This window comes from Pollicipes pollicipes, unplaced genomic scaffold (genome assembly GCF_011947565.3).
Source record: "Pollicipes pollicipes isolate AB1234 unplaced genomic scaffold, Ppol_2.1 Scaffold_2543;HRSCAF=2982_pilon_pilon_pilon, whole genome shotgun sequence".
In the NCBI taxonomy this organism is placed as follows: Eukaryota; Metazoa; Arthropoda; class Thecostraca; order Pollicipedomorpha; family Pollicipedidae; genus Pollicipes; species Pollicipes pollicipes.
This window is the reverse complement of record NW_023596133.1, coordinates 43502-70236: the sequence shown is the minus strand read 5'-3', so window position 1 is coordinate 70236 and position 26735 is coordinate 43502. Positions and strand designations below refer to the sequence as shown.

General features: G+C 54.6%; 1 protein-coding gene across 7 annotated transcripts; it reads left to right on the top strand.

The window, feature by feature from the left end:
* Positions 1-6821: 6821 nt before the first annotated feature.
* On the top strand, positions 6822-24856 carry LOC119097542 (UDP-N-acetylhexosamine pyrophosphorylase). Of its 7 annotated transcripts, XM_037220617.1 has the most exons (11): positions 6838-6856; positions 8095-8151; positions 10575-10633; positions 16116-16237; positions 17054-17211; positions 18398-18954; positions 20825-21018; positions 22003-22143; positions 22812-22997; positions 23671-23712; positions 24282-24856. In XM_037220617.1, exons 4-11 carry the CDS (start codon positions 16122-16124, stop codon positions 24439-24441), a joined length of 1554 nt encoding a protein of 517 aa, XP_037076512.1. In that variant the 5' UTR covers positions 6838-6856; positions 8095-8151; positions 10575-10633; positions 16116-16121; the 3' UTR covers positions 24442-24856. The 7 variants fall into 7 exon arrangements, with proteins under 7 accessions (XP_037076487.1, XP_037076512.1, XP_037076495.1 ...); XM_037220592.1 differs by lacking the exon at positions 10575-10633 and having other exon boundaries at positions 6822-6856; XM_037220600.1 differs by lacking the exons at positions 6838-6856; positions 10575-10633 and adding an exon at positions 7043-7102.
* Positions 24857-26735: the final 1879 nt, after the last annotated feature.

Below are 26735 nucleotides of genomic sequence, written 5' to 3'. Positions count from 1 at the left end.
GCGCCCACCACTCCCGCGCCGCTACTGCTGGGCTCTCGGCGCTGGGCGGCGCCCACCACTCTCGCGCCGGTGCTGCTGGGCCCTCGGCGGTCAGCGTGTCGCCGTCACTGGGTGCTGTGTGCAGCTACTGATGTGTGACGGTGTGACAGTTTGCCTTCTGCTTGCTTTACTATGTGGACCGCCGCGGGTGGATTAATGACGTCTTCTGTAGCAGTTTTTCGAGGCAGTCTTGAGCATCGCTCCGCTGCGATGGCATCCTCATGTGCATATTTTTTATACCTGCGCCATGGGTGTTTTTTCATGGGTTTGTCCATATCGGCACATGCCGGATATTCTAGGATTGTGCATTCTACGTAACATGGTTGAATGTGATTAAACCTGACTTTGTTAAAATTGTTCTTGTTCGACTGGTTTGCAAAAAGAAATACACCTTTAAACGTCGTGGCACGACGTTCCTGAGGGATTGGAGTGTCCACACCAGAGATGCCGGTTGGTTGCGAATCGGGTTGCAATTCCAAATACTCAAAAGTTCAACTGGAAAATTCGACGGACAGGGCAGATATGGTAGGAATTTTTGGGGTGACTAATATCATTCCGCTGCGTGGCAAATTGGTGTGTATCTCGCCTCATTTAGTGCAGACACACCGCTTCTGCCGTACAAAGGTAAAACCGGGTATGTTGCGTTTTCGCACCGAGTAAAATTTTACAGGAAAGCGGTTTTTCCGTTTTCGCCTCCGGCTATCTTGGTAAGCTCCCGATTATTACGGAACAAATATGAGCGGAATTGTCTGCTGATGGCCGGTTAGGCTATGTGGAATTGAAATATGGCACGCACATGGGTTTCTAAAAAAAAACAAATTGGGCTTAGCTAAGTGCGATTCTTCCTGCGATACAATGGCAAAACTCACCATGTTGACTCGGTGTGAAAAACTACATGCATGTTCATGACAAAAGAAGCAAGGATAAAAATCACGATCTTCTTGCAACACGTCAAAAACTGTTCTTTCTACTGTACATCCCTGATGTTCGCCTTGACACGTTCGTAACGAGCTTTAAGCATCCTATAGACGTGAAAGATACTTTTGGAAAATACCTCTGATGGAATGCACATTTATTTATGCATGCACTAACGTAATATTCGCGCGCATTTGCACGCACGTGATAACCCAACTGTGATCAAACAGGAGCTATTTTGGGCCCTGCACAGTACAGAGGAAATGTCCAAAAACGCTTCGATGACGAAAATTCGACGTGTTTCAAAGAGGCGAATGTTCTATGAAACGAACTATGAACCATTTGCTGCCACGCGGTTGCAGACCCTGTCACTTAACGATGTGACGACAAATGAGCCAACTCCGTCAATAAGACAGCCAACCGGATCTACACGATAACACTAGTAGAACGGGAAATCAATTGACGGTTCATATAATCAGAGTAGATGACTGGGATGCCACATCATCAGTGAGTTGGCGCTGATTGACTCCAATGACTCCGCTCCATAGCACTGCGCGATGCCTGTTGATCTGCTGACCTCTTCTTTGAGCTGGTGGGCTGCTGCCTCAAGCTTTCCCAGGGAGCACGTTTGTACTCAGATGGATGGGGAGCAAGCGTTTTGCAAATAGCTTCAATCTTGTTCTTCCTCATACCTGCTTCCCCAGTCTTTGGCGTCAGCGGTTCCGTAGCCGAGAAGAAGCATTCGTCAATCTGTAGGCAGTCCATATCTTCTGATTCAGTGTGGTCTTGGTGTTTTGTTTTTTTGGGTGGGGGGGGGGGGGGGAACCACAGCGGAACTGCACCACATTGAAGCTTGCCAAGTGCGGTCGTTCCCCCTCGTTTGGCAGCACGCTCGGGCGTTGTCGGCTGGTGCCATCTTCCACTTGGGCCATATTGACCCCTGGCCTAATCCCGATGACCTTTGTGCCTGTTGCCTCTGACGCTCCGACGAAGTCGCCGAAGTCGTTCCCGTCCTTATTCCGCATGCTGTTTTTTTTGACACTATTCGGTGAACAGCATCAGCGGACTGTATGACCTGTTTAAAGACATTTGAGCGTAATGCGTCTTGTGGTGGTCTTCTCCGAGTGAACAGCTTTCAGAAGGCGCTCAGCGATGCCCGGCACTTATTCTGGATAGAACAATTGTCCGCCCACATGACGAAGTGGGCTATATCGCGGCACATCGACTTCAAATATAGAACGTATGCCGCTGCCACTTCCTCGGTACTGCGACTAGCAAACGCCTCGTGCCGCAGGACACAGGCCTTTCTGTCTTTGCTGCTGTTTCCTGATTGACCGACCTGCCCCTGTTCGATGTCATTATGACGCTGAATACTTCCTAGTGTGTCCAAGTAAGCCCTAATTTCAAAAGCCTCCTTAAGCCTTCCTGAGATAAAATGGGTATAACGTTGCCTTTCGTGATATCGGGAGATACCACCAGTTTCTCAGCCGATCATTCCCTGTCTGCATCTTGTCAGTATTGTTACTTCGCCTCCCGTGCGTATCCATGTGCCGGTCGTGTGCACTGCACAGAGAGCATTCTTCGGCTTGCGCCGATGGGTTTTTTATTCATGCCATGACTTTCTCTCAGGTGGCGCAGATGTAAGGAGCATTTTGAGCACTCTTCCCCCGACAGCTGAGTGAATGAGATGTTCATTTCATGTGCAATATTTTGTAATTTCCACAGGAGCACGTCTCTCCCGTTTCCATGAAGTGTTGGTACACAGTGTTCACGGTAACGCCATAATATCAGCACACTCTGTCTGGAGTGTGTTCGTATCGGTAATGATCCTTCATGGTGTAGAAGTTGAGTATGTATTCCCATATCTTGTCCGAGTCGAGTTTGCCTGTGGGCGCTCTGTGTCCGCGTCCATCCGCTACGGCACGGGTTTTCCCGCTGGTACAGCTGAGACGATGAGCTCGGTGTTGTTTTGGGGGAATCCGAATGTCCTCAGATAGAATCCGAGGCAAGCTTCCAGTGGCTTTGGTCGTCCCGGAACAGTCCACAAGAAGGACCTGGGTCGCCTTGGGTCCGCTTTTCCACGGTGCTCCGGACGACTCACTGCACTGCCTTCGGCTGAATACGCGTGTGGTGCCGCTAACGCCTCGTGACTACGTCCAGTTAGCGCACCTGGTCGTTGTTCACCCTGCGCTGTTCGGTCGAAATATGATCGACGCATCCATTCCTGCATCTGTTTGGAGGACGGAAGTACGCGATGCTTCCCGGCGAAGCTGTTGATCCTCTCGTGAGCTGGCCTGGCTCGTTTCGGTGCGCCCTGCCGAGGTGCAGGAGATCTCCTGTGATACGCACGTGCAGGCTCCAGTGTGGCTTGCACATCGGAGCTTTCAACACACTGTTTGCTGTTGTTTATTTCTGTCAAAGACTTCCTGCAATGCCACATCGGTGAGGTAGCGTCCTGTGACGACATCGGCGAGGTGGCGTACTGTGGCAGCATCGACGAGGAGGAGGCGTCCCGTGGCAGCACCGGTGAGGAGGATGCGTCTATGGCTGCATCGGTGGGGAGAGGGCGTCTATCGCTGCATCGGTGAGGTGGAGGCGTCTTGAAGCAGTATCAGTGAGCAAGTGCCATGCGGCAGTACCGGTGAGGAGGAGGCGTCCTGTGGCAGTACTGATGTTGAGGCGTGCTGGACCAGTATCAGTGAGGAGATATCCCGTGCCCACGAAAAGGTGCATCGCATCATCACAGAGAAAGAGACGCCATGCGTCCATAGCCAGACGACTCGCGGCACGGCCAACGAGCAAGCACGAGGAGCTTTCTGTGGCATCGCAAACTTTTGAGCCGAGGTTTCGGCCGTCCCAAGGAGTATCGTCAGGAACCTCTGTAAACAGATAAAACAGGCTGAACGAGATCGGTGCGCTACTATCAACGTATTTCTTAAGACTGGAACACCGCACATTTGCTGATCCCTCGGGAAAAGGGAGCAGCATTTATTATTCTTTGGTCTGTGTTCGTAGTGCAGTTGCACTGTGTCCTGCGCCCCTGCTGGGGCGGGGCGCGGCGCGTGGTCAGGTTCGCAGGCCGGCCCCGGCTGCGCGGCAGATGCGCGCCGCCGCCGCAGTTCGCGCGGCCCCGGCTCGTTCGCACGGTCCCGGCTCGCGGCCCCCGCTGTGGGGAGTCGCCGTTGGGAGAGCAGCGAGGGTAGGTGCACCGTCAGGGGCTGCTGCGGTGCGAGACTAAAATACAGAGAAGATGTGGTGAAACACTTGGCGTCTCATTACAGTCTGCCCTTAAATCGGAACACACCGGGTCGTAGAATAGTGCTACGATCTAAATTTGCAGAAACGGCCGGCGTAGTTCCCGGAATCGCATAAGTAGCACCCGGGGAAATTCTGCATTGTCTTAAAATGTTCACAGATTTGGAATAAATAATCCGAAGTCCAGCATAATGCAATTCGTATTTTGTAAACGGTGTTAATTACATTGCAAATGCTGATAAGCATAGCATTTTCCACAAACCAAAATATTGAAACAATTATCGAAGTAGCCATTCGATCGACAAGGTTTAGAATATTTAGTTTTTGGCTCGGTCACGAGGTAAATTAAGGCCACACTATTTATACACTAAAGTAATTTGGATAATGTTCAGGCAACTCAACAAGTTGAAGGCTTTTTTGTGTGGTTTGTTTGCCATGCCATGGGTACAATGAATCCTGGACCTGACTTGCGAAAGTAGTTGCCCGTTGGCCCTAAACACAATTTGTTTTGACTCCAGTATGAATCGTTAATGTTTTCCAAAAAAACATGTAGTAAACGTAGATATTTTCGGCACCATAAATCCCCGACAGGCGCCTAATTCACCAGCAAAAAAAAAAACTATTCATTTTCTTAGAATGTCATCTTCAACACAAATTAAAGCACACCCGTAATTCCGACTGGAAACAACTAAACTAGGAATCCTGGTACTTGTGAAATCCCTCGGCTCTGACCAAGTCGATGCTGACTTTCTTCTTCTCTGCAACAGTCAGGTTTTCTCCTTCCATTTGAGCGAAAAACGTACTCCTGGATCAACTGTGGAGTCTGTCAGCAGTGTATTTGTGATTTTCGCACGTAGTGTCATTCTCCTAGGGTCTTGTCATCCCACTCCTCCGCAGTGTCACATTTTTTTCTTTCGGGTTCCGTAAACGCCCGCCATTTCCATCATTAGGGGTAGGGCAGGGCCAATGTGTGTGGTTAGGGGTAGTAGGGTGGGGCGACTGCGTGCGGTCAGGGCCAGGGCAGGGCGACTGTCCGTTATCAGGGATAGGGCAAGGCGACTGTGTGTAATCATGGGTAAGGCAGGGCGACTGTGTGTGGTCAGGGGTAGGACAGAGCGACTGCGTGTGATCATGCGGCAGGGCAGGGCCACTGCGCAATGGTTACGACTTCCTGAATGAGGTGAAATTGTTGCAATAGTGGTGACCAAAAGCCGCCAAATCTCGCTACTGGTGACGGTTTTCTTTTGCCGACAGGCCCGATGGTGCAGCAGTCATTCCGAATCGGCATGCACGACCATGCATGTGTAATATGGCGTATTTCGCTGTAATTATGTCCGCAATAAATTTTGTTCGTCGTAGCGCAGTCAATGCACGGCGCGTACGTCGGTTGTTACCTATGAGCCACGGTTCGGCATTTCAGTATTCTGAAAATGGTTCTCTATGGCGTTTTCGCTGATGGGCTGGGGGCACGGGCCTCGGTTTGTATTCTTTCGGTTGAGCCATTGCCCCCCCCCCCCCCCCTCCCGAACGTCCAATTTGGCTCACCAACGGCCATCTACAGCCTATGTTCACATGAGCCCAGTTTGCCCACAATTAGCCCATACGGATCCCATCGAAGCAAACATTCCTTCGGTCTGAGTTATTTCTTCCTGACGTGATAAAGTCCGATGGGATTATTCAAGGGACGGACATTCCTGGTCCATGCGAAAATAAGGCATGATGTGGGCGCCCCATTTGGAACCCAGGTCGAGCCTAAATAATAGTCCGCTTGTAGCCCACGAGGGTCCTAGTTGGGAATGCCGGCTGGTTGCGACAATAAGGCATGATGTGGGCGCCCCATCTGGAATCCAGAGCGAGCCTAAGATAATAGTCCACTTGTAGCCCACGAGGGTTCCTAGTTGGGAATGCCGGCTGGTATAGGACCAGCACCGAACTGCGGACAGACACGGTCAGGACAAGGAATGGACCACCGACTATGACCGACCGGACCGGGCGGGCAGATCAGGTCGGGACAGAGTACAATATAGACAGCCTGTTTTTGGTCGTCCATAGTGTCCCAGGCATCTAGGCAAGGGCCGGACCGGACGGGACAGAGTTGTGCCGGACGGAACCAACGAAAACAGTCCATGCTTCACAGCTGTCCAGCCTGGTCCTTGTTCTGCAGGATTGGGCGGAACTGAGGCACGTACATGCTTTGTTCAGCGAACTCGGAAGCTCAGAAAGCACGGTGTTAGAAGCAGCCGATAGGTCATGGTAAGGTTCTTACCAAGGCGATATATACCTAATTCTAACAATTATTTATATGGAAGCCCAAGTGCTGGCAGCTCTCGCGTACTCACGTACGTATAGACTACTCTCGCGTACTGACGTACGATAGACTAAGCTTTTTATGAAACTTTGATTTACAAAGAATATTCGAACATAAAATTTCATCAAACTCGAGACCATTCATAACAAAGTTCGATTCAACACCCGATATACACAACTCAGCGGTATTTTTATCTTTACCCGTGCTGCAAAATAATTTGGCTTCAATTGTGGGTCGCAATTTGACGCAGCATCTCCAATTGAAGAATATTGAGGAATGCTCTGAAGTACATTGTTGTCGGCTTCCGTTCACTGCCGTGCCGAAGCGGGGGAGTTGTCGGTTAGTCATATAGGTTGGTGTGTCATGCGCATGCTGTATTTTAAGTTATGCAATGCCTTAAGGAGCAGTGATGCTTTCATCGAGTCGTTCGCTGAAGCGTTGGTAGGGAGATCAATCACCGCACAGCGGGCGTTGGCTTGTCTAAAAACCAGGGCTGAAGATGCCTGTGTGGGAGCTGCCGTAACATTCCAGGGTTTTAGGCCGATTGGTTGTGCAGTATCTCTGCGAGCCACGTGAAATTGAAGGGTAGGGACAAAACAAAGGTGACATCTGGATACATTGAATGTGGATAGGAAGAAGTACACTGGAAAGAGCAAAATGTGTGTTTCTTCAGAATGATAGGGTATGCTTTTGCACAAGCAGTTTTACATTGGGGCCCAACAGTGCCAAGTACCTGAAATACCTCTCTAAGTAGTAGTAACCCATTATCACTCTGCAAAGTATGCAACTTATGCTAAACATGTCCAGCTGGCTGTCACGTAGACAGAAGTTGAGTATATGCACAGCATATATTCACAAGCCCTTAGTATATCACATGTGGGTGAGAAGCCCAACATCTAAATCTGGTGCAGGGGATGGACTTTTTGCCAACTGGCAGAGAAAGGCCTGCTCAGAGAACATTTTCTGGACAAGCAGAATTCTGCTCCCTGAAATCTCTATTCCCAATACTGCTAGAGCTCAGTTTTAATGTTGAAGAATAACATATAGATTACTCTTTGGCATTTTTTCATCATGAAGGTCCATGCATCCTGCACTCATGGGATCATTGCTCGAGGTTGGGGCATGAAGCAGAGTTTAAGATCATGTGTGCCTACGCAAGAGTGCCAAAAACTGTTTTAAAATCCTAACATTGTTGTTTGTAATTTGATTTCAGTGGTTTCTGAGGAATGTTTGTTTCATGACTTATATTTATAGACCTATATTTCAGTGCACTTTGCGGCATCTTCCTCAGGGTCAGTATGAATGATAGATGGTAGACATAGGAGCAGCAAGGAATACATCTCCTAGTGACACATAGATGGAGAAGCCATAGCTTTTGGGACATTTTGGTAGCCTCTATGTATACATGGCTTGATACATGTAAATTAATATGACATGCCACATCCATAAGTTATATATATATATATATATATATATATATATTTATCTATGTATCTATCTATCCATCTATATATGCCAAAGTCAGCATGACATAAGTAAGCCACTCATTTAATCATAGGATCTGTTTTTCTTTCCAGTTTGCCATGGGAGCAGCAAGGAGCACATCTGCTGTTGACACATCAGGAGAGAACACAGTGAGTTTCAGGACATTGGTGTGCATCCTATGCACACAATGCTTGGCATATGTGAACTGATATGGCACATCACAAGTCACATTTACAATCAGTACCATCACCATGTGATTTGGGATGCAAACACTTACAACACTGTTTTCCCTGCTATCACATATGCATTGTGCTGAAAACAAAACAGGCCCAAATTTACATGTTTTGCTTCATTGCCTTACACTGCTCCATCAAAGGTCATTTGCCCCAATATGTCATCATATGCATTAGTAAATGGCACAGGTCACTGAATAACCACACAGTTTTAAAGGCCCATGGGCTGAGGCCCAAGTCATCACCTTCACTGAATGACATGTGGATGTTTAACCATCATTAATTAACGTCGTCCAGCGACAAGACGGAAAACTTGCGCCCTGCAGTAAGGTCAAGACGTGACCATGTGCCGTAAAATATGCGACAAAAATACCCTCAGCCTTACACCATTACTGCTTCCTGGCCACACCTCATGCTGTAGCATTAAGTCCTCCTTCACTGTCCCGGCTGTCGCTCCGTAGAAAGCAACGATAGAAGACGCGTACTCGTATTCATGCAAGTGCGTGTCGCGCTCTTGACCGCTGCGGTTGGACGCGTCGATGACCGACTTGTTATCATCATCGTGTAAATATGGGGGCGGCGTGCACCGTGCTTTTGGGGTCAATGGAACAACGAGATGTCAGGCGCGCGCCAAACAGCGTTTGGTCAAGATGGTGATCCCGCCAAGTGCGGCGCCCTCAAGCATCAGATTAGATAGAGTTCTCGACACTTGACCGGTTTGCCCAGCATTTTTAGTGGCGGCATTTACACGCACGGGTCGTCCCAAATACCATGACGGTGAGGCGTCTCGGCTTGTTGGTATCGCGGTTGGGATTATCGAACTTTGTCAAAAATGTCGGGATGTTTGTAAGTCTTTTTGTAGCCCAAGAAACGTGATACTCCGGAGTATGACTAAGTGAAAGGCAAAACCTTGTATTGCAGCACAAACTTGGTTAACAAATGACCTTCTGGAGACATTGTGGGGCACGAAATCCTGCTTTTGATCTAGTGGCAATCTCTACTATCACAACATTGCTTTAAGCACAGAAACACAAACGTCACTTTTTCATGCACTGTTATCGAATGAAAGTTTCGACGCACGCCTGGAATGTGGCAATGTCAGATGCATTACAGCAAGTTATCATGGCATTGGGAAACATATTTACATGGCTGTGAACAGGTGACCTGTCCGAGTGACGCTGTGTCACAAACAAGTGATGCACGTGGAGTCCTGACGCCAGCTGGTCCACGCCGCCATGATCATTAAGCACGCATGCTCTCCCGAGTGTCCCGCCATACCGCGCCCTCTGCCTCTCCGGCCCCACCTCTTCTGTGTCCAGTGCGCGCGTGCGGCGGGACGGAGCGCCGCGCTTCCCACGGATGCCGCGCCGCGGCCCAGTGAAGGGTGACCTGATGGCGCCGGGGTGCGCTATCTGGCGCGGCGCTCCTCGTTCGCACGGTCGCCAGGAGATGGGCCTGTGATGTGGGTCGAGTGGGCGCCGCTCTGTTGACCGGCGGCGCCGTGCCCCCCCCCCCCCCCCCTCCTTGACTTTCCCTGTGTCACGTCTTGTACGCTGGTGGCAGCGCTGCGAGTGGAAACGTTCGTCGTGGTAGCGTAGTCTGGCAGGCACTTATTGTCCATTTCGTTCTTTGAGTTTTTGGGATGTTTTTAGCAAATGCTTGAATTCGGAATTTCGCTATGAGCCTGCCCGATTTTCTTCTTTTCCGCCCCGAAACTGCTGGGTACAACTGGTGCCGACCATATTCTCACGACACGGCTCCTAGCAAAACGTTTACTCCCATTTAGCGGTACATGTCAAAGCTGATGTGGCGTAAGCTGCCACTCTACACCGTTGTCTGTCGACAAAAAATTATCCGATGAAAGCTCGTGCGCAGTACAATTCTTTGACGGCTCGTGACAAAACTGCTGCATGGCACCGCAGCCACCGGCAAAACTCCGTGCAACATTGCCACGACGCTGCCTGACCATTTGCAGTCGACGCGCCACAGAATGCCAGGTATTGCCGCTGAGTGTGATAACTGGCGCAGACAAAACTCACACAGCATTTCTTCTACTGGCAAAAATATCGTGGAAAAACTTTGTACGCTGCAAGACTCGCGCAGACAAAATCCCTACCCGATATTACTCTGTCGCTTTCTAAAAGAGAACTACTGCGACGTAACCGAACCTAATCTAACATTGCTAGGCAAGATTGCGCGTGCTCCTATGTGTGCATGATAAAACACGTGTAAACATGGAATGCCGATGTCTTTTTCCGCAACAGTTTTGACGGCCGACGCTCTCGTTTGATAAAAGTTGTATCCCTATCGATCACGCCGTGAAGGAGCTTTGTTTGCAGAACGTCGGCGGCGTGGAAGTGTCGTCAGTAGACGTTAAATCAACGGACGTTTTATCATTGTAAGTGATTTCATGTGGGATTTTCCGTAGTGGTCTCGCCGTATACGAGTACCGTCGCATAGATATTACGCCCGAGGGTTTTTTGTGTGCAGGGGCTGCCCGTAGGATTTCTGAGCCGTAGAAGTTATGCGGCGTAGATGTGGTCTGGTAGCACTGCGTTTGTAGCCATGTTTATAGCAGCAGTCGTGATGTGGCAGCGTGACCCTCCCCGTTCCTCGACATTCACTCCCTTGCGGCCTCATGTTTGTAGAAAATAACACGTTGCTTCGAGGCGTGATCATGATGCCTTGTTGATACCAAATTCTTCGCATTAACCTTGAAGATCCGGAAGGTCATTCACGAATTGCCGTCCCGGTGGCCCAGTTGGTTGGAGCGCCCGCCCTCCGATGCACCCACCCGTGGCGCGGTGGGTTCTAGTCGCTTTAGGCGCGCGCAATTTGCCCTTGACAAGTATGGCCCGCGGCCGGCGGCACCGGTCGCGCCGAAAGTCAGTTAACGTCAGAGGGCAGGACGGACCGTGCCGAGCAATGCGACACGTTAAGCTTTTGCCACGAAATTCTGCCGTTGACATGGAATTATGCGATCGGGTGGTACGGGTCAGAGCTCACACAACAAGCCCTGCTTAGCGTGAGCTCTGATCCCAGAAATCTATCTATTCAGAGGGTTCGGAACAAATCTTTAAAAAATGGAATGCAGGCGTTCTGACAGTAGGTTAAATGGTGTATTCATCACCAGGATAAGTTTGTGTTTTGCGACACGATTTACGTTCGTTACATTTTGCAATCAATCTTCCATCGTGTGAAACGTAATTGAACGTAACCGGACAACGGGCTGCAGTGCGTTGCCTCCCCCAAGTTGGTGAATTGAAGTCGTCACTGACCTGACCTGACCAGCCGTATATTATCCAGCCTCATTAATGAAGGGGCGGATTGCGAGTGGAATGTAAAGGAAACAAAAATTGATTTCGGTGGAAGATATATTCATTCAGCACAGATGTCCGCCACCGGTGAACTACCCTGGAGCAATACGTAAATGCCCGAAAGCTGTCATGCTCCCCACCTGGAATTGCCTTCAAGTTCTCTGCTGTATGCCGGTGATCCAGTTGCGTTGGGTTCATGTTGTATGATGCGCGTCCTGCTTCCAGCCTTGACCACGGGAGCCTCGAGCGCGGTTGTCACCAGCGCGCTCTTAATGTCGACCCGAAGAGCCAGCAGTTAGCTCCCTTTCCCCCCTTATAGTAGTCTTATTTATATAGTGGCCTTCGAGAGGACGTACCCCCCTCCATTAATCAAACTTCCTGCATGTGATAGCATGTGGCGAATAAATTTTCATACACAAATTCGTGGAGGCATATTAAAATAATCAGATTGGGAACACGTGTTATTCTTTTACGCCATGCAAGCAGTTTTGATGCCCGCGGCGCGCTTAGATAGGTTTTCAGAGCTGTGCCCCCCTACATCGCGAAATTCTGTATGCGCCCCCGTTTTCAGATTTAAGCCGAGTATTGTTTCAGTGGTTGTTCCATGACTTTAGGACTGCTTAATTCTGGCCTGGCTTTAACGGGTTGAACACAAATACATATATACTGAAGGCAAGCACACAAAAGACGATGTTGGAGACTTACCACGATCGTAAGATGCATCGCGTATTTGAAAGTAAACTTTCATTGGAAACTCCAGTTGAAGCCGCTACATGGTATAAGTGATGTTCTCCGATACAACTACGCTGTGCGGATCTCGGCAAAATTTGAGCCGGGTATTAAAGATCGTTGACGTCTTTATTAAAAAACCAAACAGCTTTGTGACATTGGGCCATTTTCCGAACGGAAAATTAGGATACATATATGTATACTAGTTACATATGAAAGTGTCAGAACATATCGTGGTCGCTATCGTCGCGCAGTTATCGAAAGTACGTGGGATTTCCGGTTAACTGACTTCTTTGTGATGTCCCCGTTATTACCCAAGGTGATCAGTCTCCGGTAAAAAGTTCTGTCCGAGTATCTGTCGGTCGGTGTACCCCGAGGTTTGAAAGACTGCTTCGTTACTGAACGGGGGCCCCACCATGGGCCCAACTTTATTGGGTGGGCGCTCAGGGCTTTAAAAATGTTTCTTCTTTAGCCAACGCCTATCTGTGTAAGGTTCAATTCCGCATCGTTGAAAGCACGCCGTCCCACCCCCTCCACCCGTGGCGGAGCCAGTGGATGACCGCGCATGCGCAGCGACGGGCCTGGCCTCACGTGCCGCGGGCCGAACGAGCCGCGCCGACCCGGGACTGTTTCAGTCCGGCGCCGGTAGGTGTCGGGGCGGTCGACGGCGATAACCCTGCTCGTTTCTAGTATATAACGGCGCGGCGGGCGGCCGGGCCGGATCGCTGCCGTGCGCGTGCGTTGGTCTGTTACGAGTGCGGGGACGCAGGAGGCGATCACAGGCAGGTGCGGAGCTCCCAGCTGTGGCGCGCGGAGGTGTCGCCCGGCACAGCGTGCAACGCCGTGCTCGAGGCGGTCGCTGCTCTCGCTGGGCGCCTCCGCAACGTAGCTACTTTTTTGAGTGGGTGTGAAAGGGTATTACGTTGATGACGGTGTGGTGGTATGTTTCCGTTGTTTCTTCTGCTTGGCCTGGGTATGAGGGTCGCGATAAATGGGATTCCGATATCACCTTCTCTGGCGGGACCTGGGAGAAGCTATAGACGACGGTTGGGTGTCGTTCCATTTTTTTCCCATTGTATATTGAGTCGGAAAGCAGGGAATTGCTCACATAATGACGGTGCTCGTTTGACCCAGCCTAGCAGAGGTTTCCTTGAAGTTGTTCGAAACGATGGCGCATTAGGGTATACTTTTCCATCTTTTATGGCACTGAATGTGATTTTTGATGTCCGTTTTTCTATGCAGAACGAATAGAAATCTAAAGACGGCATCACGTCTGACGCACCATCACTTGGCTATTTGATGCGCTCAGGAACGATGAGCAAACCGCTTAACGTACAGGATTCTTTTCCACCGTTTATGTTTGCTCATCTCTGGATCTGGGCGCGATAAAGTGCCATCCTTTTAAACAACGGCAGCGATGTTTGGCTTCCCCGTGCTCCTTCCCCGCTTATCACCAATCAGGCGTTGGTACGCCTTGCTTAACGCCTTGTACAGTCCATACGGTGCTACTGTGAAGTTGAGACTACCTGCTACCGTGAGCCCAATCCGTTCCAATGCACCCCATTCAATTTGACCCCGCTCACGGGTTCGCTCCATTTGACCCCGGTCGCCGGCGTCATGAGGTACGGGAGCGCGCCGCGCTCGGTGACCTTGAGCCGACGTTGCCCGTGGCGGTCAGGATCGCCCGCGCCGTCGGCTCCCCTTCCCGTGAGAGCCCTGGGGTGACGCCTGGGGTAGGGCCGCCGCCGAGCCGCCCCGTAAACAAGTGCACTAGCCCCGAACACTGGACAGGCACCCCCGAGCACGGCCCGGACCAGGGGTGGGTCTGCCCGCCCACAGGAGTCACGCACGGGCTACCAGTCTGTGCTTTAAGCGGAGACTCCTGTACGCGATGCACCCCTGCTCTAGACGGTAGTCTCCCACTCACAGCCCACCCCCTGCCCCTGGCTGGTGTCTCTCACTCATGGTCCACCCCTGCCTCAGACAGTATTTCCCACTCACGGCCCACCCTCGTCCCAGACAGCAATCTCTTCTACAGAGCCCACCCCAGCTGCCCCAGACGGTAGTCTCCCGCTCACGGCCCACCCCTGCTCCAGACAGTAATCTCCACACTGCTCACCCCTGCTTCAGACAGTTATTTCCCACTCATAGCCCACCCCTGCTCCAGACAGAAATCTCCCACACATGTCCCACCCTCGTCCCAGATAGTAATCTCCCACTCACGGCCCACCCCTGTTCCAGACAGTAATCTCCCACTCATGGCCCACCCCTGTTCCAGACAACAATCTCCCACTCATAGCCCACCCCTGCCCCAGACAGTAATCTCGCATTCACGACCTGCCCCAGCTCCACACTGATGCCTCCCACTCACGGCCCACCCTCGTCCCAGACAGTAATCTCTCACTCACGGCCCACCTTCGTCCAGGCAGTAATCTCCCACTCATGGCCCACCCCTGCTCCAGACAGTAATCTCCCACTCGCCCACCCCTGCCCCTGACAGTAATCTCCCACTCACGGCCCACCCCTGTTCCAGACAATAATCTCTCACTCATAGCCCACCCCTGCCCCAGACAGTTATCTCCCACTCACGGCCCACCCCTGTTCCAGACAATAATCTCCCACTCATAGCCCACCCCTGCCCCAGACAGTAATCTCCCACTCAGCCCACCCCTGCCCCAGACAGTAATCTCCCACTGATGGTCAACCCTAGGCCCAAAAAGTAATATTGTACACGGTGCACCCGTGCTCCAGACTGGCGTCTCCCACTCACGGCCCACCCCTGCTCCACACTGACGTCCCCCACTCACGGCCACCCTCGTCCCAGACAGTAATCTCCCACTCACGGCCTTCTCTCGTCCCAGACAGTAATCTCCCTCTCATAGCCCACCCCTGTCCCAGACAGTAATTTCCCACTCACTACCAATCTACCAATCTCCCAATCACTACCAATCCTCGTCCCAGACAGTAATATTCTACACACGGTCCACCCCTGTTCCAGACTGGCGTCTCCCACTCACGGCCCACCCTCGTCCCAGACAGTTATGTTCTACACACGGCTCGCCCCTGCTCCAGACAGTAATCTCCCACTCACGGCCCACCCTCGTCCCAGACAGTTATGTTCTACACACGGCCCGCCCCTGCTCCAGACAGTAATCTCCTCCGCACTGCCACCTGTCCCAGACAGTAATCTCCCATTTATGCCTACCCCTGCCCCAGCGGCAGTCTGTCATTTCCGGCCCACCCCTGCTCCAGACAGTAATTTCCTCCACACGGCCCACCCCTGCCCCAGACTGGTGTCCTCACCCACTGGCCACCCCTGCTCCAGACAGAAATTTCCTATACACGGCCTACCCCAGCTGCTCCAGTCGGTAGTTTCCCACGTACTACGGCCTTCCTGCTCCCTTTAAATGCATCTAGGACTTGGTGTCATCTAAGGAGAAAGTGGAGGGGGCAGCTGCGGCTGCGGATGAACCACACCAGCAGTGAGACAGTGGCATGCTTGCTGGGGACGGACCGCACCAGCATGGGAACGGGTGTCGTGCTGGGAGCGCTCCACCGTCGCAGATGAGCGGGATCGTTTCCCAGTCGTTGGTAGATTTGTATTGCTGTACTGTGCCAGTCATGAGCACTAGGATCCCGCCAGCTCTGTATCCTGCAGAACCTGCACGAAGGAGCGTACGAACGAGAGGTGGAAACGAACCACTGGGGGGCTCAGGCACGTCTCCTCCACCATTCCCGTGATCTGTGTCAGCACGGTCGCACTACGCTAGCGGCGCGCGTGCTCCTGCCGACGTCGTCTTGTGTGTGCTCTCCTGACATCCGGCGTCGCTCCAGGACAGCATGGACGTGGACAGTCTGCGCGCCGACCTAGAGAAGGTCGGCCAGGAGCACGTGCTTCGGTTCTGGTCGGACCTGGAGCCGCAGCGGCAGCGCAAGCTCTACAATGACCTCAGAGGGTGAGTGCGGCAGGCTGGGGCGGGCGATGACGGCCAGGGAGCGGGCGAGGCAGCGGAGCTCACCGGTGTAGGCGCTCAGCGGCAGAACCGGTGTCATGGCCGTCCGGGGTGTTTAGCCAACACGTGGTCACCCCTTGATCGCTTGCAGGCTAAGGCCTGGCAGGAGAAGCCGGTACCAGTCACAGATCGAAGGTTACCGGTGCTAGAGTCACGTCTTCTTATCTTAGTTTTGTCAGGACGCATCAGTCGAAAGTAGCATGCTGTCGGCAGCTTGCTGATATTAGAAACCCTCTCCCTGCAGTTTTTCCGTGCAGAGTGGGGCGGTGATTCGTTGCCGGCCCGTGCCGCATCAGGTGGCCGCCCCACCTGTGTTGACGCCCCTGCTGCCGGCCCCGCCCCCTCCCCGCCCCGTCAGGACCTCCTCAGCCGGCGGACAGCTGAACTCGACATGAGCGCCTGTCCGCGTCCCGCTCTCGCCTCGTGGCGTCCCGGTTGCTGTCGAGAAGCGAACATCACCATTGGTGGCCTTGGCGCAGAACATACAGGCCGCAGTCCTGGCTGTCCGCTTGATTGAGGTCGGACGACGGTGATAGTCATGGGATGAGGCTGCCTCGATCCAGCCTACTTCCTTATTTGATCGTCGCCTAAACTCCGAAACCTCAGCCAGTGCTCCATCACTGTGGATTCTTACAGGGTAGTGGCATGGCCCCACGATGCGCGTGTTCTTGCATGCTGTTGCTGAGTACAGGTAGCGTAGGTGCATGTGTCGCTTATCCCTCTTGCCGCGCACTCGACTGAGCGCCGCTCCACCGACAGCATCGACCTGCCGGAGGTGAACGCGTTCTACCGGAGCACGCTGGAGGAGGCCGAGGACCAGGAGAAGCTGGACGACCGGCTGAAGCCGGTGCCGGCCGACGTGTTCGGCTCGGTGGTGCGCTCCTCTCCCGAGGAGCTGCAGCGCTACAACGACGTCGGTACGTGCCGCGGCGGGGGTGTCAGACCCGGCGCCGGCGCGGGCGTGGGGTTCGCCGATGTGTGTTACCGGGCACCCGGGTCCCGGTGGTGGGGGCGCGCCGGCACGAAATTCCAGATGTCAGCGCCCGATGGCGGAAATCCACCGGCATCACCGACAATTCACAACAATTCACAGTGGTAGAGACTGGAGGTTGACGACGTGCGGTCGCCAAGTCTCGTCCTATGGAACGCGTACCCCTTGCCGCCACCGCCGCCGCCGCCGCACGGGCCTGGGACTCGTCCCGCGCCGGCCGGGGCCGCCGCTCGCTCACCACCTGCCGGGGTGGGCGGCGCATAAAACGCCGCGTCGCACCTGGGCGACGGGTCGAAAGTGGGCTCCTCACACACTCCCCCCTGGGGAGGGGGGGGGGGCAGCGCGCCAAATCGAGCGGTGCTTAATGCACCCCCACCCGACATACACTTTGTGTGACCACCCGACAGTTCGGTGTCACTCTGTGGCACCCCCTGTGACCGCGATTTTTTTTACCATGTTTTTCTGATGTTGATGCGTCGATGGGTGGATAGTGTCGGGCTTTGCTGTCGTCAATGGCGCATGATGCTGGCACAGGTGTTGGCTTTGTTCGTGAAGTGCTGTTTTTGGTCACTATTGATCCAAAGATCCGTCCCCTCTGAATGTCCTCAAGGCAGGCGCAGGTGTTCCTTCATCCTCGCTACGCATCTGCATGGGCTAAATTGGGCAGGACACGCAGTGAAGTCGTTCGAGAATTAATCTTGGCGTGGTGCAGAATTCGCTTCCTAATGGGCAGCTGGGTGCTGCCTGACCACGATGCCTCGTACAACCATCACGCCAAACAGTCCAACGACCGTGAAAAGAGTGATCGCCTGCATCCCAGCGGGCTTCTTGAGCCAGGTTCTTCTGGCGGCACGGTGGCCTGTGGTAGGGGCATAGCTGCTGGATGTGCTTGTCGCGTGTGCCTGCCGCTGCCTTCAGGCCCGTAGGCTTCCCCCTGGGCCTGCTGTGGTGCGTCCCCTCCCCGTCTGTCGTCACATGTGTCCGCTGCCGCCTCTCCGTCCTCGAGTTCACGTGCAGCGACTGCCGCCTCCAGGTCTGGAGATCCTCTCCCTATGCTCCGGTGGAGCGCACCCCTCCCCGGCGTGCTCACGCATGGCGGCCGCTCTCTACAGGGCTGGAGGCGGTCTCGCGCGGTGAGGTGGGCGTGCTGCTGCTGGCCGGCGGTCAGGGCACGCGCCTCGGCGTCAGCTACCCCAAGGGCATGTACGACGTGGGCCTGCCGTCGCGCAAGACGCTGTACCAGCTGCAGTCGGAGCGCGTGCGTCGGCTGCAGCGGCTGGCCGCCGAGCGGACGGGTCGCGCCGGCGGCCGCATCACGTGGTACGTGATGACCAGCGAGTCCACCAAGGAGCCCACTGTGCGCTTCTTCGAGAAGAACGACTTCTTCGGCCTGGACAAGCAGGACCTGGTGTTCTTCGAGCAGGGCACGCTGCCGTGCTTCAGCTTCGACGGCAAGATCATCCTGGAGGCGCCCGACCGGGTGGCGCACGCGCCAGACGGCAACGGTGGCCTCTACCGCGCCCTGGAGCGGGAGAACATGCTGCAGGATATGGCCGAGCGCGGCGTCCAGTACCTGCACGTCTACTGCGTGGACAACATCCTGGTGAAGATGGCCGACCCCGTGTTCATGGGCTACTGCATCTCGCGCGGGGCTGACTGCGGTGCCAAGGTGAGATAGCAGGCGGCGGTGAGCGTGTTGAGCGTCGGCGGAAGGGGGGAGGGGGCATGGGAGGTAAGGGTCGACTCACGGTGACGATATCGTGTCTGGACGTACGACGTAACGTGACGTGCATCGTGACATGTGGACGCGCTCGTGACATGGCCAGAGAATAACACAACCTTGGCTGTGTGTTTCGAAATTGACTACTAGCCTGCAGTAGTGCACACCGAAAGCGGTAAGGTGAAAAATCGGTTCCATGATCGTCAAATGTGTCCAGCAGGATATGGCGGCTAGACAATTTTTTATTTATTTCAAAAGTAATGACAAATGCTGAACCTATGCGGACAGAGACAACCAGAGCATCTATTTTTTAGAATGAAAGAAATGGGCTCATTAACAACTATGGTGTCATATTTGAGTAGCGTAGTGTAAAACCAATCTGCGACCATAGCGTACCGTTCTTGTTTTCCTGCTGTGTAAGTGTCCTTGTGGGAAACTTGGCTGATGAATGTCCCGGGTGGGATCACGATTTTCGGTATTGGCTCGCGATTTCTGGTGTTTGGGCCCATACTTTTGCACCCTACCACCTTTGGTCAAACCTGAGTAATTGGGATTTGTTATGTGATGCTGATACGTGGTTCCGTAATTTTGAGCTCTGTTACTCTACTACATCATCGAGTAGGGAATTATATTTGTTTTGAAAATGTTTCAATCATTGATCGTACCTGTTCTGTAAACATACTGGGTAAAAGGTGGGTGACGAAAACTCGCCCATGCTTCCGCGGGCGGATGCGCATGGCGATAATCGTGATCGATTGTGATATTGGTGTCCGGTTTGATAACTTTGGAGGAAGACCTAGCGAGGTAAGTTGAGTTGAATTTCAGTATTTCGCCGGATGTGTCTGGGAAAATGGCTCTTATTAGATAGACAGCAGTGGGACGCGTCGCTTACATCACAGGTGAGTGTGTGTGGCTCAAATGTCCCCTTTGCGACGGTCAGCTGACATCCAACCCCGAAATGACACCGTTCTAGAAGTGCCGAGCTGAAGCCACTGTCGCGTCGGTGTCGCGGCAGCCGTCCATCGGGACAGGCAGGGATCTCCTGAGCACCCGGCCTGGCGTGGACGGCGGGCAGGCCGCTGAACCCGCAGCACGTGCGCCAGCGCTGTTTGTGCAGAGTTGATTTCAGACAGACTCGTCCGCCTTATCGATCGGTTATGAAAGCGGAACCCGTCTGTTTGGATTACACCAGGCGTGCACGGACAGCGCACTTGCCACTCGATCCACCGCGGGACGCTCGGGTCGTGACCCCGTCCAGACGGTGTCTTCGGGCGTTGTTCGCGGCCGGCGGGGCTTTGAACGTCGGTGATGGGGGTTAGTCACTGCGACCCGCGCGACCGGACTGTGACCCCTTGGCGCGTGCTGTTCGGTGATCACAGAGACCGCCACGGAGGGGCTCGGTCGTGTGGCTCGTGTGTGCGTGCGGGTCAACCACTCAATGGACCGCGGATCAACGACAGATGATGATTTCGTGAGGCAGCGCTACGTGCTCACCTCATGCATCAACGCCCATTGCCATGATAAAAGGAGCTATATTATGCGCTTTAGTCATCGGAACAAAATGGATCGGGGCCACATGACCAAGTCGCGGCGTTATGGTGAGCTCCAACAAGTAATCCACATGCAGCGTTCATCTGGTTTTAGAAGGCCTTAAGACCCAGACTGCCGTCAGCGCACGGCATCCAGTCGATGTAGACATCTCAGTTTACAACGTGCTTGGGGCCGTTACGTTACGTCACTCACGTAGCGTGGCGGCCCCACCCGCCAGTGCGCCGTACGTTCCACGTCTGACGGCTTCCCCTCCCCGCGCCCCCGCCAGGTGGTGGAGAAGGCGTTCCCGACGGAGGCGGTGGGCGTCGTCTGCCAGGTGGACGGCCACTACCAGGTGGTCGAGTACTCGGAGATCACGCTCAAGACGGCCCAGAGGCGAAACCCCGACGGCCGCCTGACGTTCTCGGCCGGCTCCATCTGCAACCACTTCTTCACGGCCGATTTCCTGCGCTACGTTGTCAGGTGGGAGACTCCCGCGCCCGTGTCCTGCTCAGTGTGGCGGGGGGGGGGGGGGGGGGGGGGTTAGCGCCGGCCCGCTGCCCGGTGTTGGCTGGACGTCACGCACGTGTCTGCTGCTGAGGCGACCTCGGCTCCATCGCCGCTGCTTCCGCAGTGGGCGTGGCGTGGGGTCTCGCGCGCCTCTGGTGACCGTGTGACCCTCCCGCAGGTGGCGGGGAGGGGCGGCGCGAGCGCGCCGGTCCAGCGCGGTCCTGAGATAGGTTATCGGGTGTGTTTGCCACAGGCAGTGCTGATCACCGACCGGCGCTTTTAATTACGCTCGTGGCCACCCGCCACCTCGGTCGTCCTCGGTCAGGGTTGTAAATTACGCTCGCGGCCGTCCGGGACCGCCGTCATCGCCGTTATGTGCAGACGGTGGTCGGGTTGTCCCATACTGGTCCTGCTTACTCCGATCAGTCCCAGAAGATGTCCGGCAGCTGTCCTGTCCGGGCTGACGGTAAACGTGCTGGCTGGACGCACGCTCCAGGACTGTTTCAAATAGCCTGACGTGGTGATGGTTTTATTCGTAATGTTCGTACCAGGTGCTTGTGCTGCACAATTTGTAATCATTAGCGTACTGCGTCTATTGACAAGCTGGCCTGGAATTCGTGACAGTAACCGTATGTTCAATCTTTCAAGCTTTGAAGTTTGTTTCTCTGTTGAAAGGGTCGGAATGTAATATGTTCAAACATATATTAGTGATGAAAGAGCGCAGATAAGCAGCATATTTGAAATTAGTAGATTCACAGCTGATGCTCTTCACGTATTTCTGTTAAAATGCAAGTACAGACACGAGCTCTTAGGTTGGGGCCCGGCCCGACCACTAGCTACGTGACGTGCGGTGCTGTAACGACCGCGGGCGACCGCGTGGTGTACGGCACTTGTCACGTGCATTGTGCGCCCAGCCGCCTCGGGCTCGCTCACCAGCCGGGCCGCACGTGTCACCAGGGAGCACGAGACTGAGCTGCTGCACCATGTGGCCAAGAAGAAGATTCCATACGTGGACGAGGCGGGGCAGACCCAGAAGCCGGACCGGCCCAACGGCATCAAGATGGAGAAGTTCGTGTTCGACGTGTTCCAGTTCTCCAAGTGAGTGTCGTGTTCACGTAGAGCGCAAGAGGATTTGAGATTGTCCTTTTGATTCTTTGTGTGCTTATACCCGTTCATCAGTTGAAAGGATCTGTATTACCCGATCTGACTGTAGCGTCCGCAACAAGCTTAGCATCCTGCATTGGTCATGCACGTCAGCGATGAGAAATAGATTCTGCTTTTTCATGGCTTCGACTTGTGTGATTGTCAGGTTAAAGTCATCAGAGTACGACCATGGTATTCTGTCGGCCAGGCCACGCTGGCTATAAGCGGAACATTTATGGTTATGTTTCTCGAATTCCTGCCTGCTAGGTGCCAAATAAGCTATGTCTTTGTTCTGAGAACTGATATTCGTAGTACGCTGAAAGTGTCCTATTTACTCTCCCATTCCCACAGCCCTCCACTACACATAAACGCTGTGCCGTCACAGTGACATTCGTCTGTGTCGCTCGTACCTTGTGAAAGGTCCTCGGCGGGAAATAGGAACTCGCACGGATGCCACGCGCTCTGTTGCTTCTCCCTCCGCGCTGTGGCACCCGTCTCGGTGCGATGTTTATCTTTCATGTAGGCGCAATACCTTAAAAGCTCCTTGGTGTGAGCTGAGGTGCCTTTGCGGGCCGTGTCCTCCGCGGCCGTGTTTGGTGACAGTGGCGCCCGCCGCGGCGCAGGAACTTCGCCGTCTGGGAGGTGCTGCGCGAGGACGAGTTCTCGCCGCTGAAGAACGCCGACGGCGCCGAGAAGGACACGCCCACCACGGCCCGCCTGGCGCTCTGCTCGCTCCACCAGCGCTATGTGCTCGCCTCAGGAGGGCAGTTCGTGGACGAGGATGGCCAGCCCATCCCACTCATACCCGGGTGAGAGGCGGCGGCGGCGTGCTCGGCAGGGGGTCCCCCGGCCCCGCTGGTCCGCAGCGAAGCTGGGCCGCGGCTGGCCAGGCAGAGGGGCGGCACCGTCCCACGGATGTTTGGGGCGGCATACTGTATGCCGTGCGACATACTGTATGTTGTTCGGCACACTGCCCCGGACCATTATTAGTCAGGCAGGTTAGTATGCCCACACTCCGGTGCGGGACCCTCGCGATCCCTGGATTCTCAGGACAGAACTCACGTGCCGTGCTGATGTCGTCGGTAAGTTTCGACGCCTGTAGCTGCTCGAGCAGGTTTCGCAGACCGGTGTGATTCCCGCGATCTGGCCAGTTGCACGACTTATCCATGAATGCGCCTTATAGAACCGGCGTATCGAACATAGAACCGGTGCATCCGGAACTGTGTATGCCCTAACTCTTCGCTGCTCTTCTAAGCGTTCTTGCATTATATGTTCTTGCGTTGTTGCGTTTGCCATGCTTTTTACGCTTCATCTGTGTAGCTGGCGCTTGCTTTGGCTTGCCACTGTATAATGCGTAGTGGCCATGCGAGTGGCGCCAGAACATATTGCCGTTCGTCCTTTGTTCCCTGAGTTTGCCCTTCCGCTGCGTCGCTGTCAGCGTCCGCCGCCCTCTCACTAACGGCTCGCCGTGTGCATCGGTAGCGTCGAGTCGACCAAACACTCCGAGGCCAACAACAACAAGGGGTGAGTGCCGGAGACCGATCGCCACACTCATTGACTGCCACGCAAGCCGTCGGGCCCGACCGGGACCTGCGACTGGGACGCGGCTGTGCGGTGTCGTCGGCAGCCGCGCCGCGCTGCTGGAGTTCGTAAGCCAGCTGGCCGCCAGCTGCATTGATCGGTGACATTGCACGGGTGTGGTGCGGTGCACACCTGGGCCGTGCAGTGTCGGGTGTTGGCGTTTGCGTGCGCTCGTGGCATGCGCCGTCTGCAGCGCGTGATTTGCTTCCATCCAGGCGAAATGTTCTCGATGGATGCTGCGGGACGTTTGAAAGCTCCATTGTCAGCAAATTTTACTGACGTGGTTACAGACAGACGAATCAAGGAGTGTGTCTGCACATGCGTATGCCAGTTCGCCAGCCGGATATTGCTAACTAAATTTATGGAAGTCGAATTCTAGGCTTTGGCTATGTCACTGTCGTCGGACAACACGTTGTACTGCGCTACCCTGCTGGTGAGCCCGCCCTTGTCGGCGTGACGTCACACATGCTGTGCCGGCCCGACCGTCTGCTGACGGCGCCGTTCCTTTGCAGCCAGCAGTCGTGGGTGAAGTGGGAGGACCCGGTCATCTGCGAGATCTCTCCGCTCGTGTCGTACGCGGGCGAGGCGCTCGAGCCGCTGGTGGCGGGGCGCCGCTTTATGCCGCCGCTGCTGCTGAACGAGCCGGCCGAGCCGCTCGCCAACGGCCACTGAGAGGAGCGCCGCCGCGGCGCAGCAGCGGCCGACAGTACAAACCGCGCCCCGCGGCGGCCAAGGCCGCGTCGCCGCACGACGCTGATTGGGCGGCCGAGCTCATGCCGCGTCTTGATTGGTGGGATGCTGCGTCGGCCGGTTGCATCGCGATTGGTGGCTGCGGCGCCAACGCCGTCACAATTGGTGGCTGCAGCGTCGGCGCCGGGATGATTGGTTGGTCGCGTCGCTGGCCGTGATGTGATTGGTCACCGCGGGGACGTAGGCAGCTGGAGCGGGCCAGCAGCAGGAGCGAGGCGGTCGTTAAATGATTTCAGCACCACACGGCGAATGGGCTGCTGAAAATGGGTCCAACTGCCTGCCTGAAGTCACTGCTGGCGCTGTTTTTGCCGCTGCGGTGCGTTGCACTGGTATCGCACTTGGGTGGGAGGGGGGGGGGGGAGCATGGGCTTGTAATTATTGCTGCATCCATGGGTTCTTACCCCGAACGCATGTACTGCGCCCGAGTCGGTTCATCGTGGGATGAGCTTCAGTTGGTGCACACGCGACTGCTGGGCTGGCACACCGCTAACAGCAGGCCGCCGATCCCTGCCGGAAATGACCCGTCCCCAGCGGCGTGACTCCGTCCCGCCGCCCCTCCTGCCATCCCGCGTGCGGGCGGGCCCCGTATATGTCACCCTTTGTGCCTGGCGCCGCCCGCGTCCGCAGCTCCGCTCGGGTCGCGAGCTGGGGATGTGCGTTCGGTGCCGACTGCAGCGGCGGAAACCCCGATGAGCGACGGGCCGCCGCTACCGCGTCATATGACGTCACTGGGGCAACCGATGCAACTGGCCGGCTGATTTTCCGACTTGTGGAGTTCTGTGGCGTCAGTTCTCTCGCTGTGTATTACGTGGTTTGCATTATGTACCTATTCTTAACCGGCACTGCCTGAACGCGGGGCAGGGACTATTCCTGGCAGTTGGACACAACTGTTGAACGCTGCCGCGAGCCGCCCTCCCCACCTGGGCTGTGTCTAGTGATGATTCATTCGTTTGGTGTTGACTTGTTGGTTTGTGCGCTTCATGCTCCAGTTCTGTTTGATCGTTACCGCTCGCAGATCGGTGGTTATATGCACACACGTCATTTGTACACATCCCACCAGGAGCGGCCAATATACAAACCGCTTTCAGTGGTATTTTATCGGCGAAAGATTTGCATGAAGGCAGAAGGACAGGTTGGACGCGATCTCCGCTTGATCGGTCGCAAAATTACGGCCGAGTGACGTGGGAGGGGCATGGCCAGAGTGGGCTTTTACAAAAGGAGCACGCTGCAAACGGAGCGTATGCATGCGTGTTATTTCATTTCAATTATTCGACCTATATTACCTTACCCTTTCAGAACCTCAGCTGGTCATTTGTTTCACGTATATTGGACGTATCACTACGAGCAAGTGTCTTGATGAATGCAGTGGAATGCTAGTTTCCCACATCCGGGGCAAGCTATCCGGCGCGAGGATAGCGATGAAGCACGCACGCAAATGACGTTCATTTGTCGCTCACGTACAAACCAGTGTTGCGCTACCGTATGCAGGTACCCACTATCCGATCAACAGACTTAAGAAATTATCCGAAATCAAACTCTACTCTCCCAAATATCCGCTTGCCGCTGTGAGCACACGGCACATACCACCGCTTCTGTCTGAGCTGAGCGGCCGGAGGAGTGGCGGACGGCCAGCGGCGCGGTGGATCCACGGACAGCCTGCAGAAATTACTGTGAATCGACAGTGCACTGCGCGCCCTCGCGTAAAATAAACAAACGGCGTGTTGGATGTCCAGGCTCCGCCGACAGACGCACGTGCTGGGGTGAACTTCTGCCTTTGCACACGACTGTCGATAGGCGTCAGAAACGCGTTGGGTTGAGCGCAAAATGGCCTCGATGCCGACGCGCCCTGAAAGACCAAATCACCGCAAAACGCGTTAGGCTCGTGTGCAGAGTCGTGATGAGCTGGTGAACCAATGAACAACGCCGGAGACAGATAATGACACCCGTAACGAGACCAGGAACGGATGACGCACACAAGGAACAGACTCAGTGACCGGATAATAACCAGACCAACTTCCCATGTGACCGACACTCCGGACGGGCTGTCTCGCCATGAGGTCAGGGAGAATGGCCGCTCCTGCGCCGCCGCCGCCGCCGCCGCCGACGGTTGGCACCGCGCCGGCGCCTGCGTCGCCCGCGGCCGCTCGCCCATCGATCCCTCGCGCTCGACGTCGCCGCCTCCGTCTGCGCCGGTGTCGACGCGGCGAAGGTCGGGG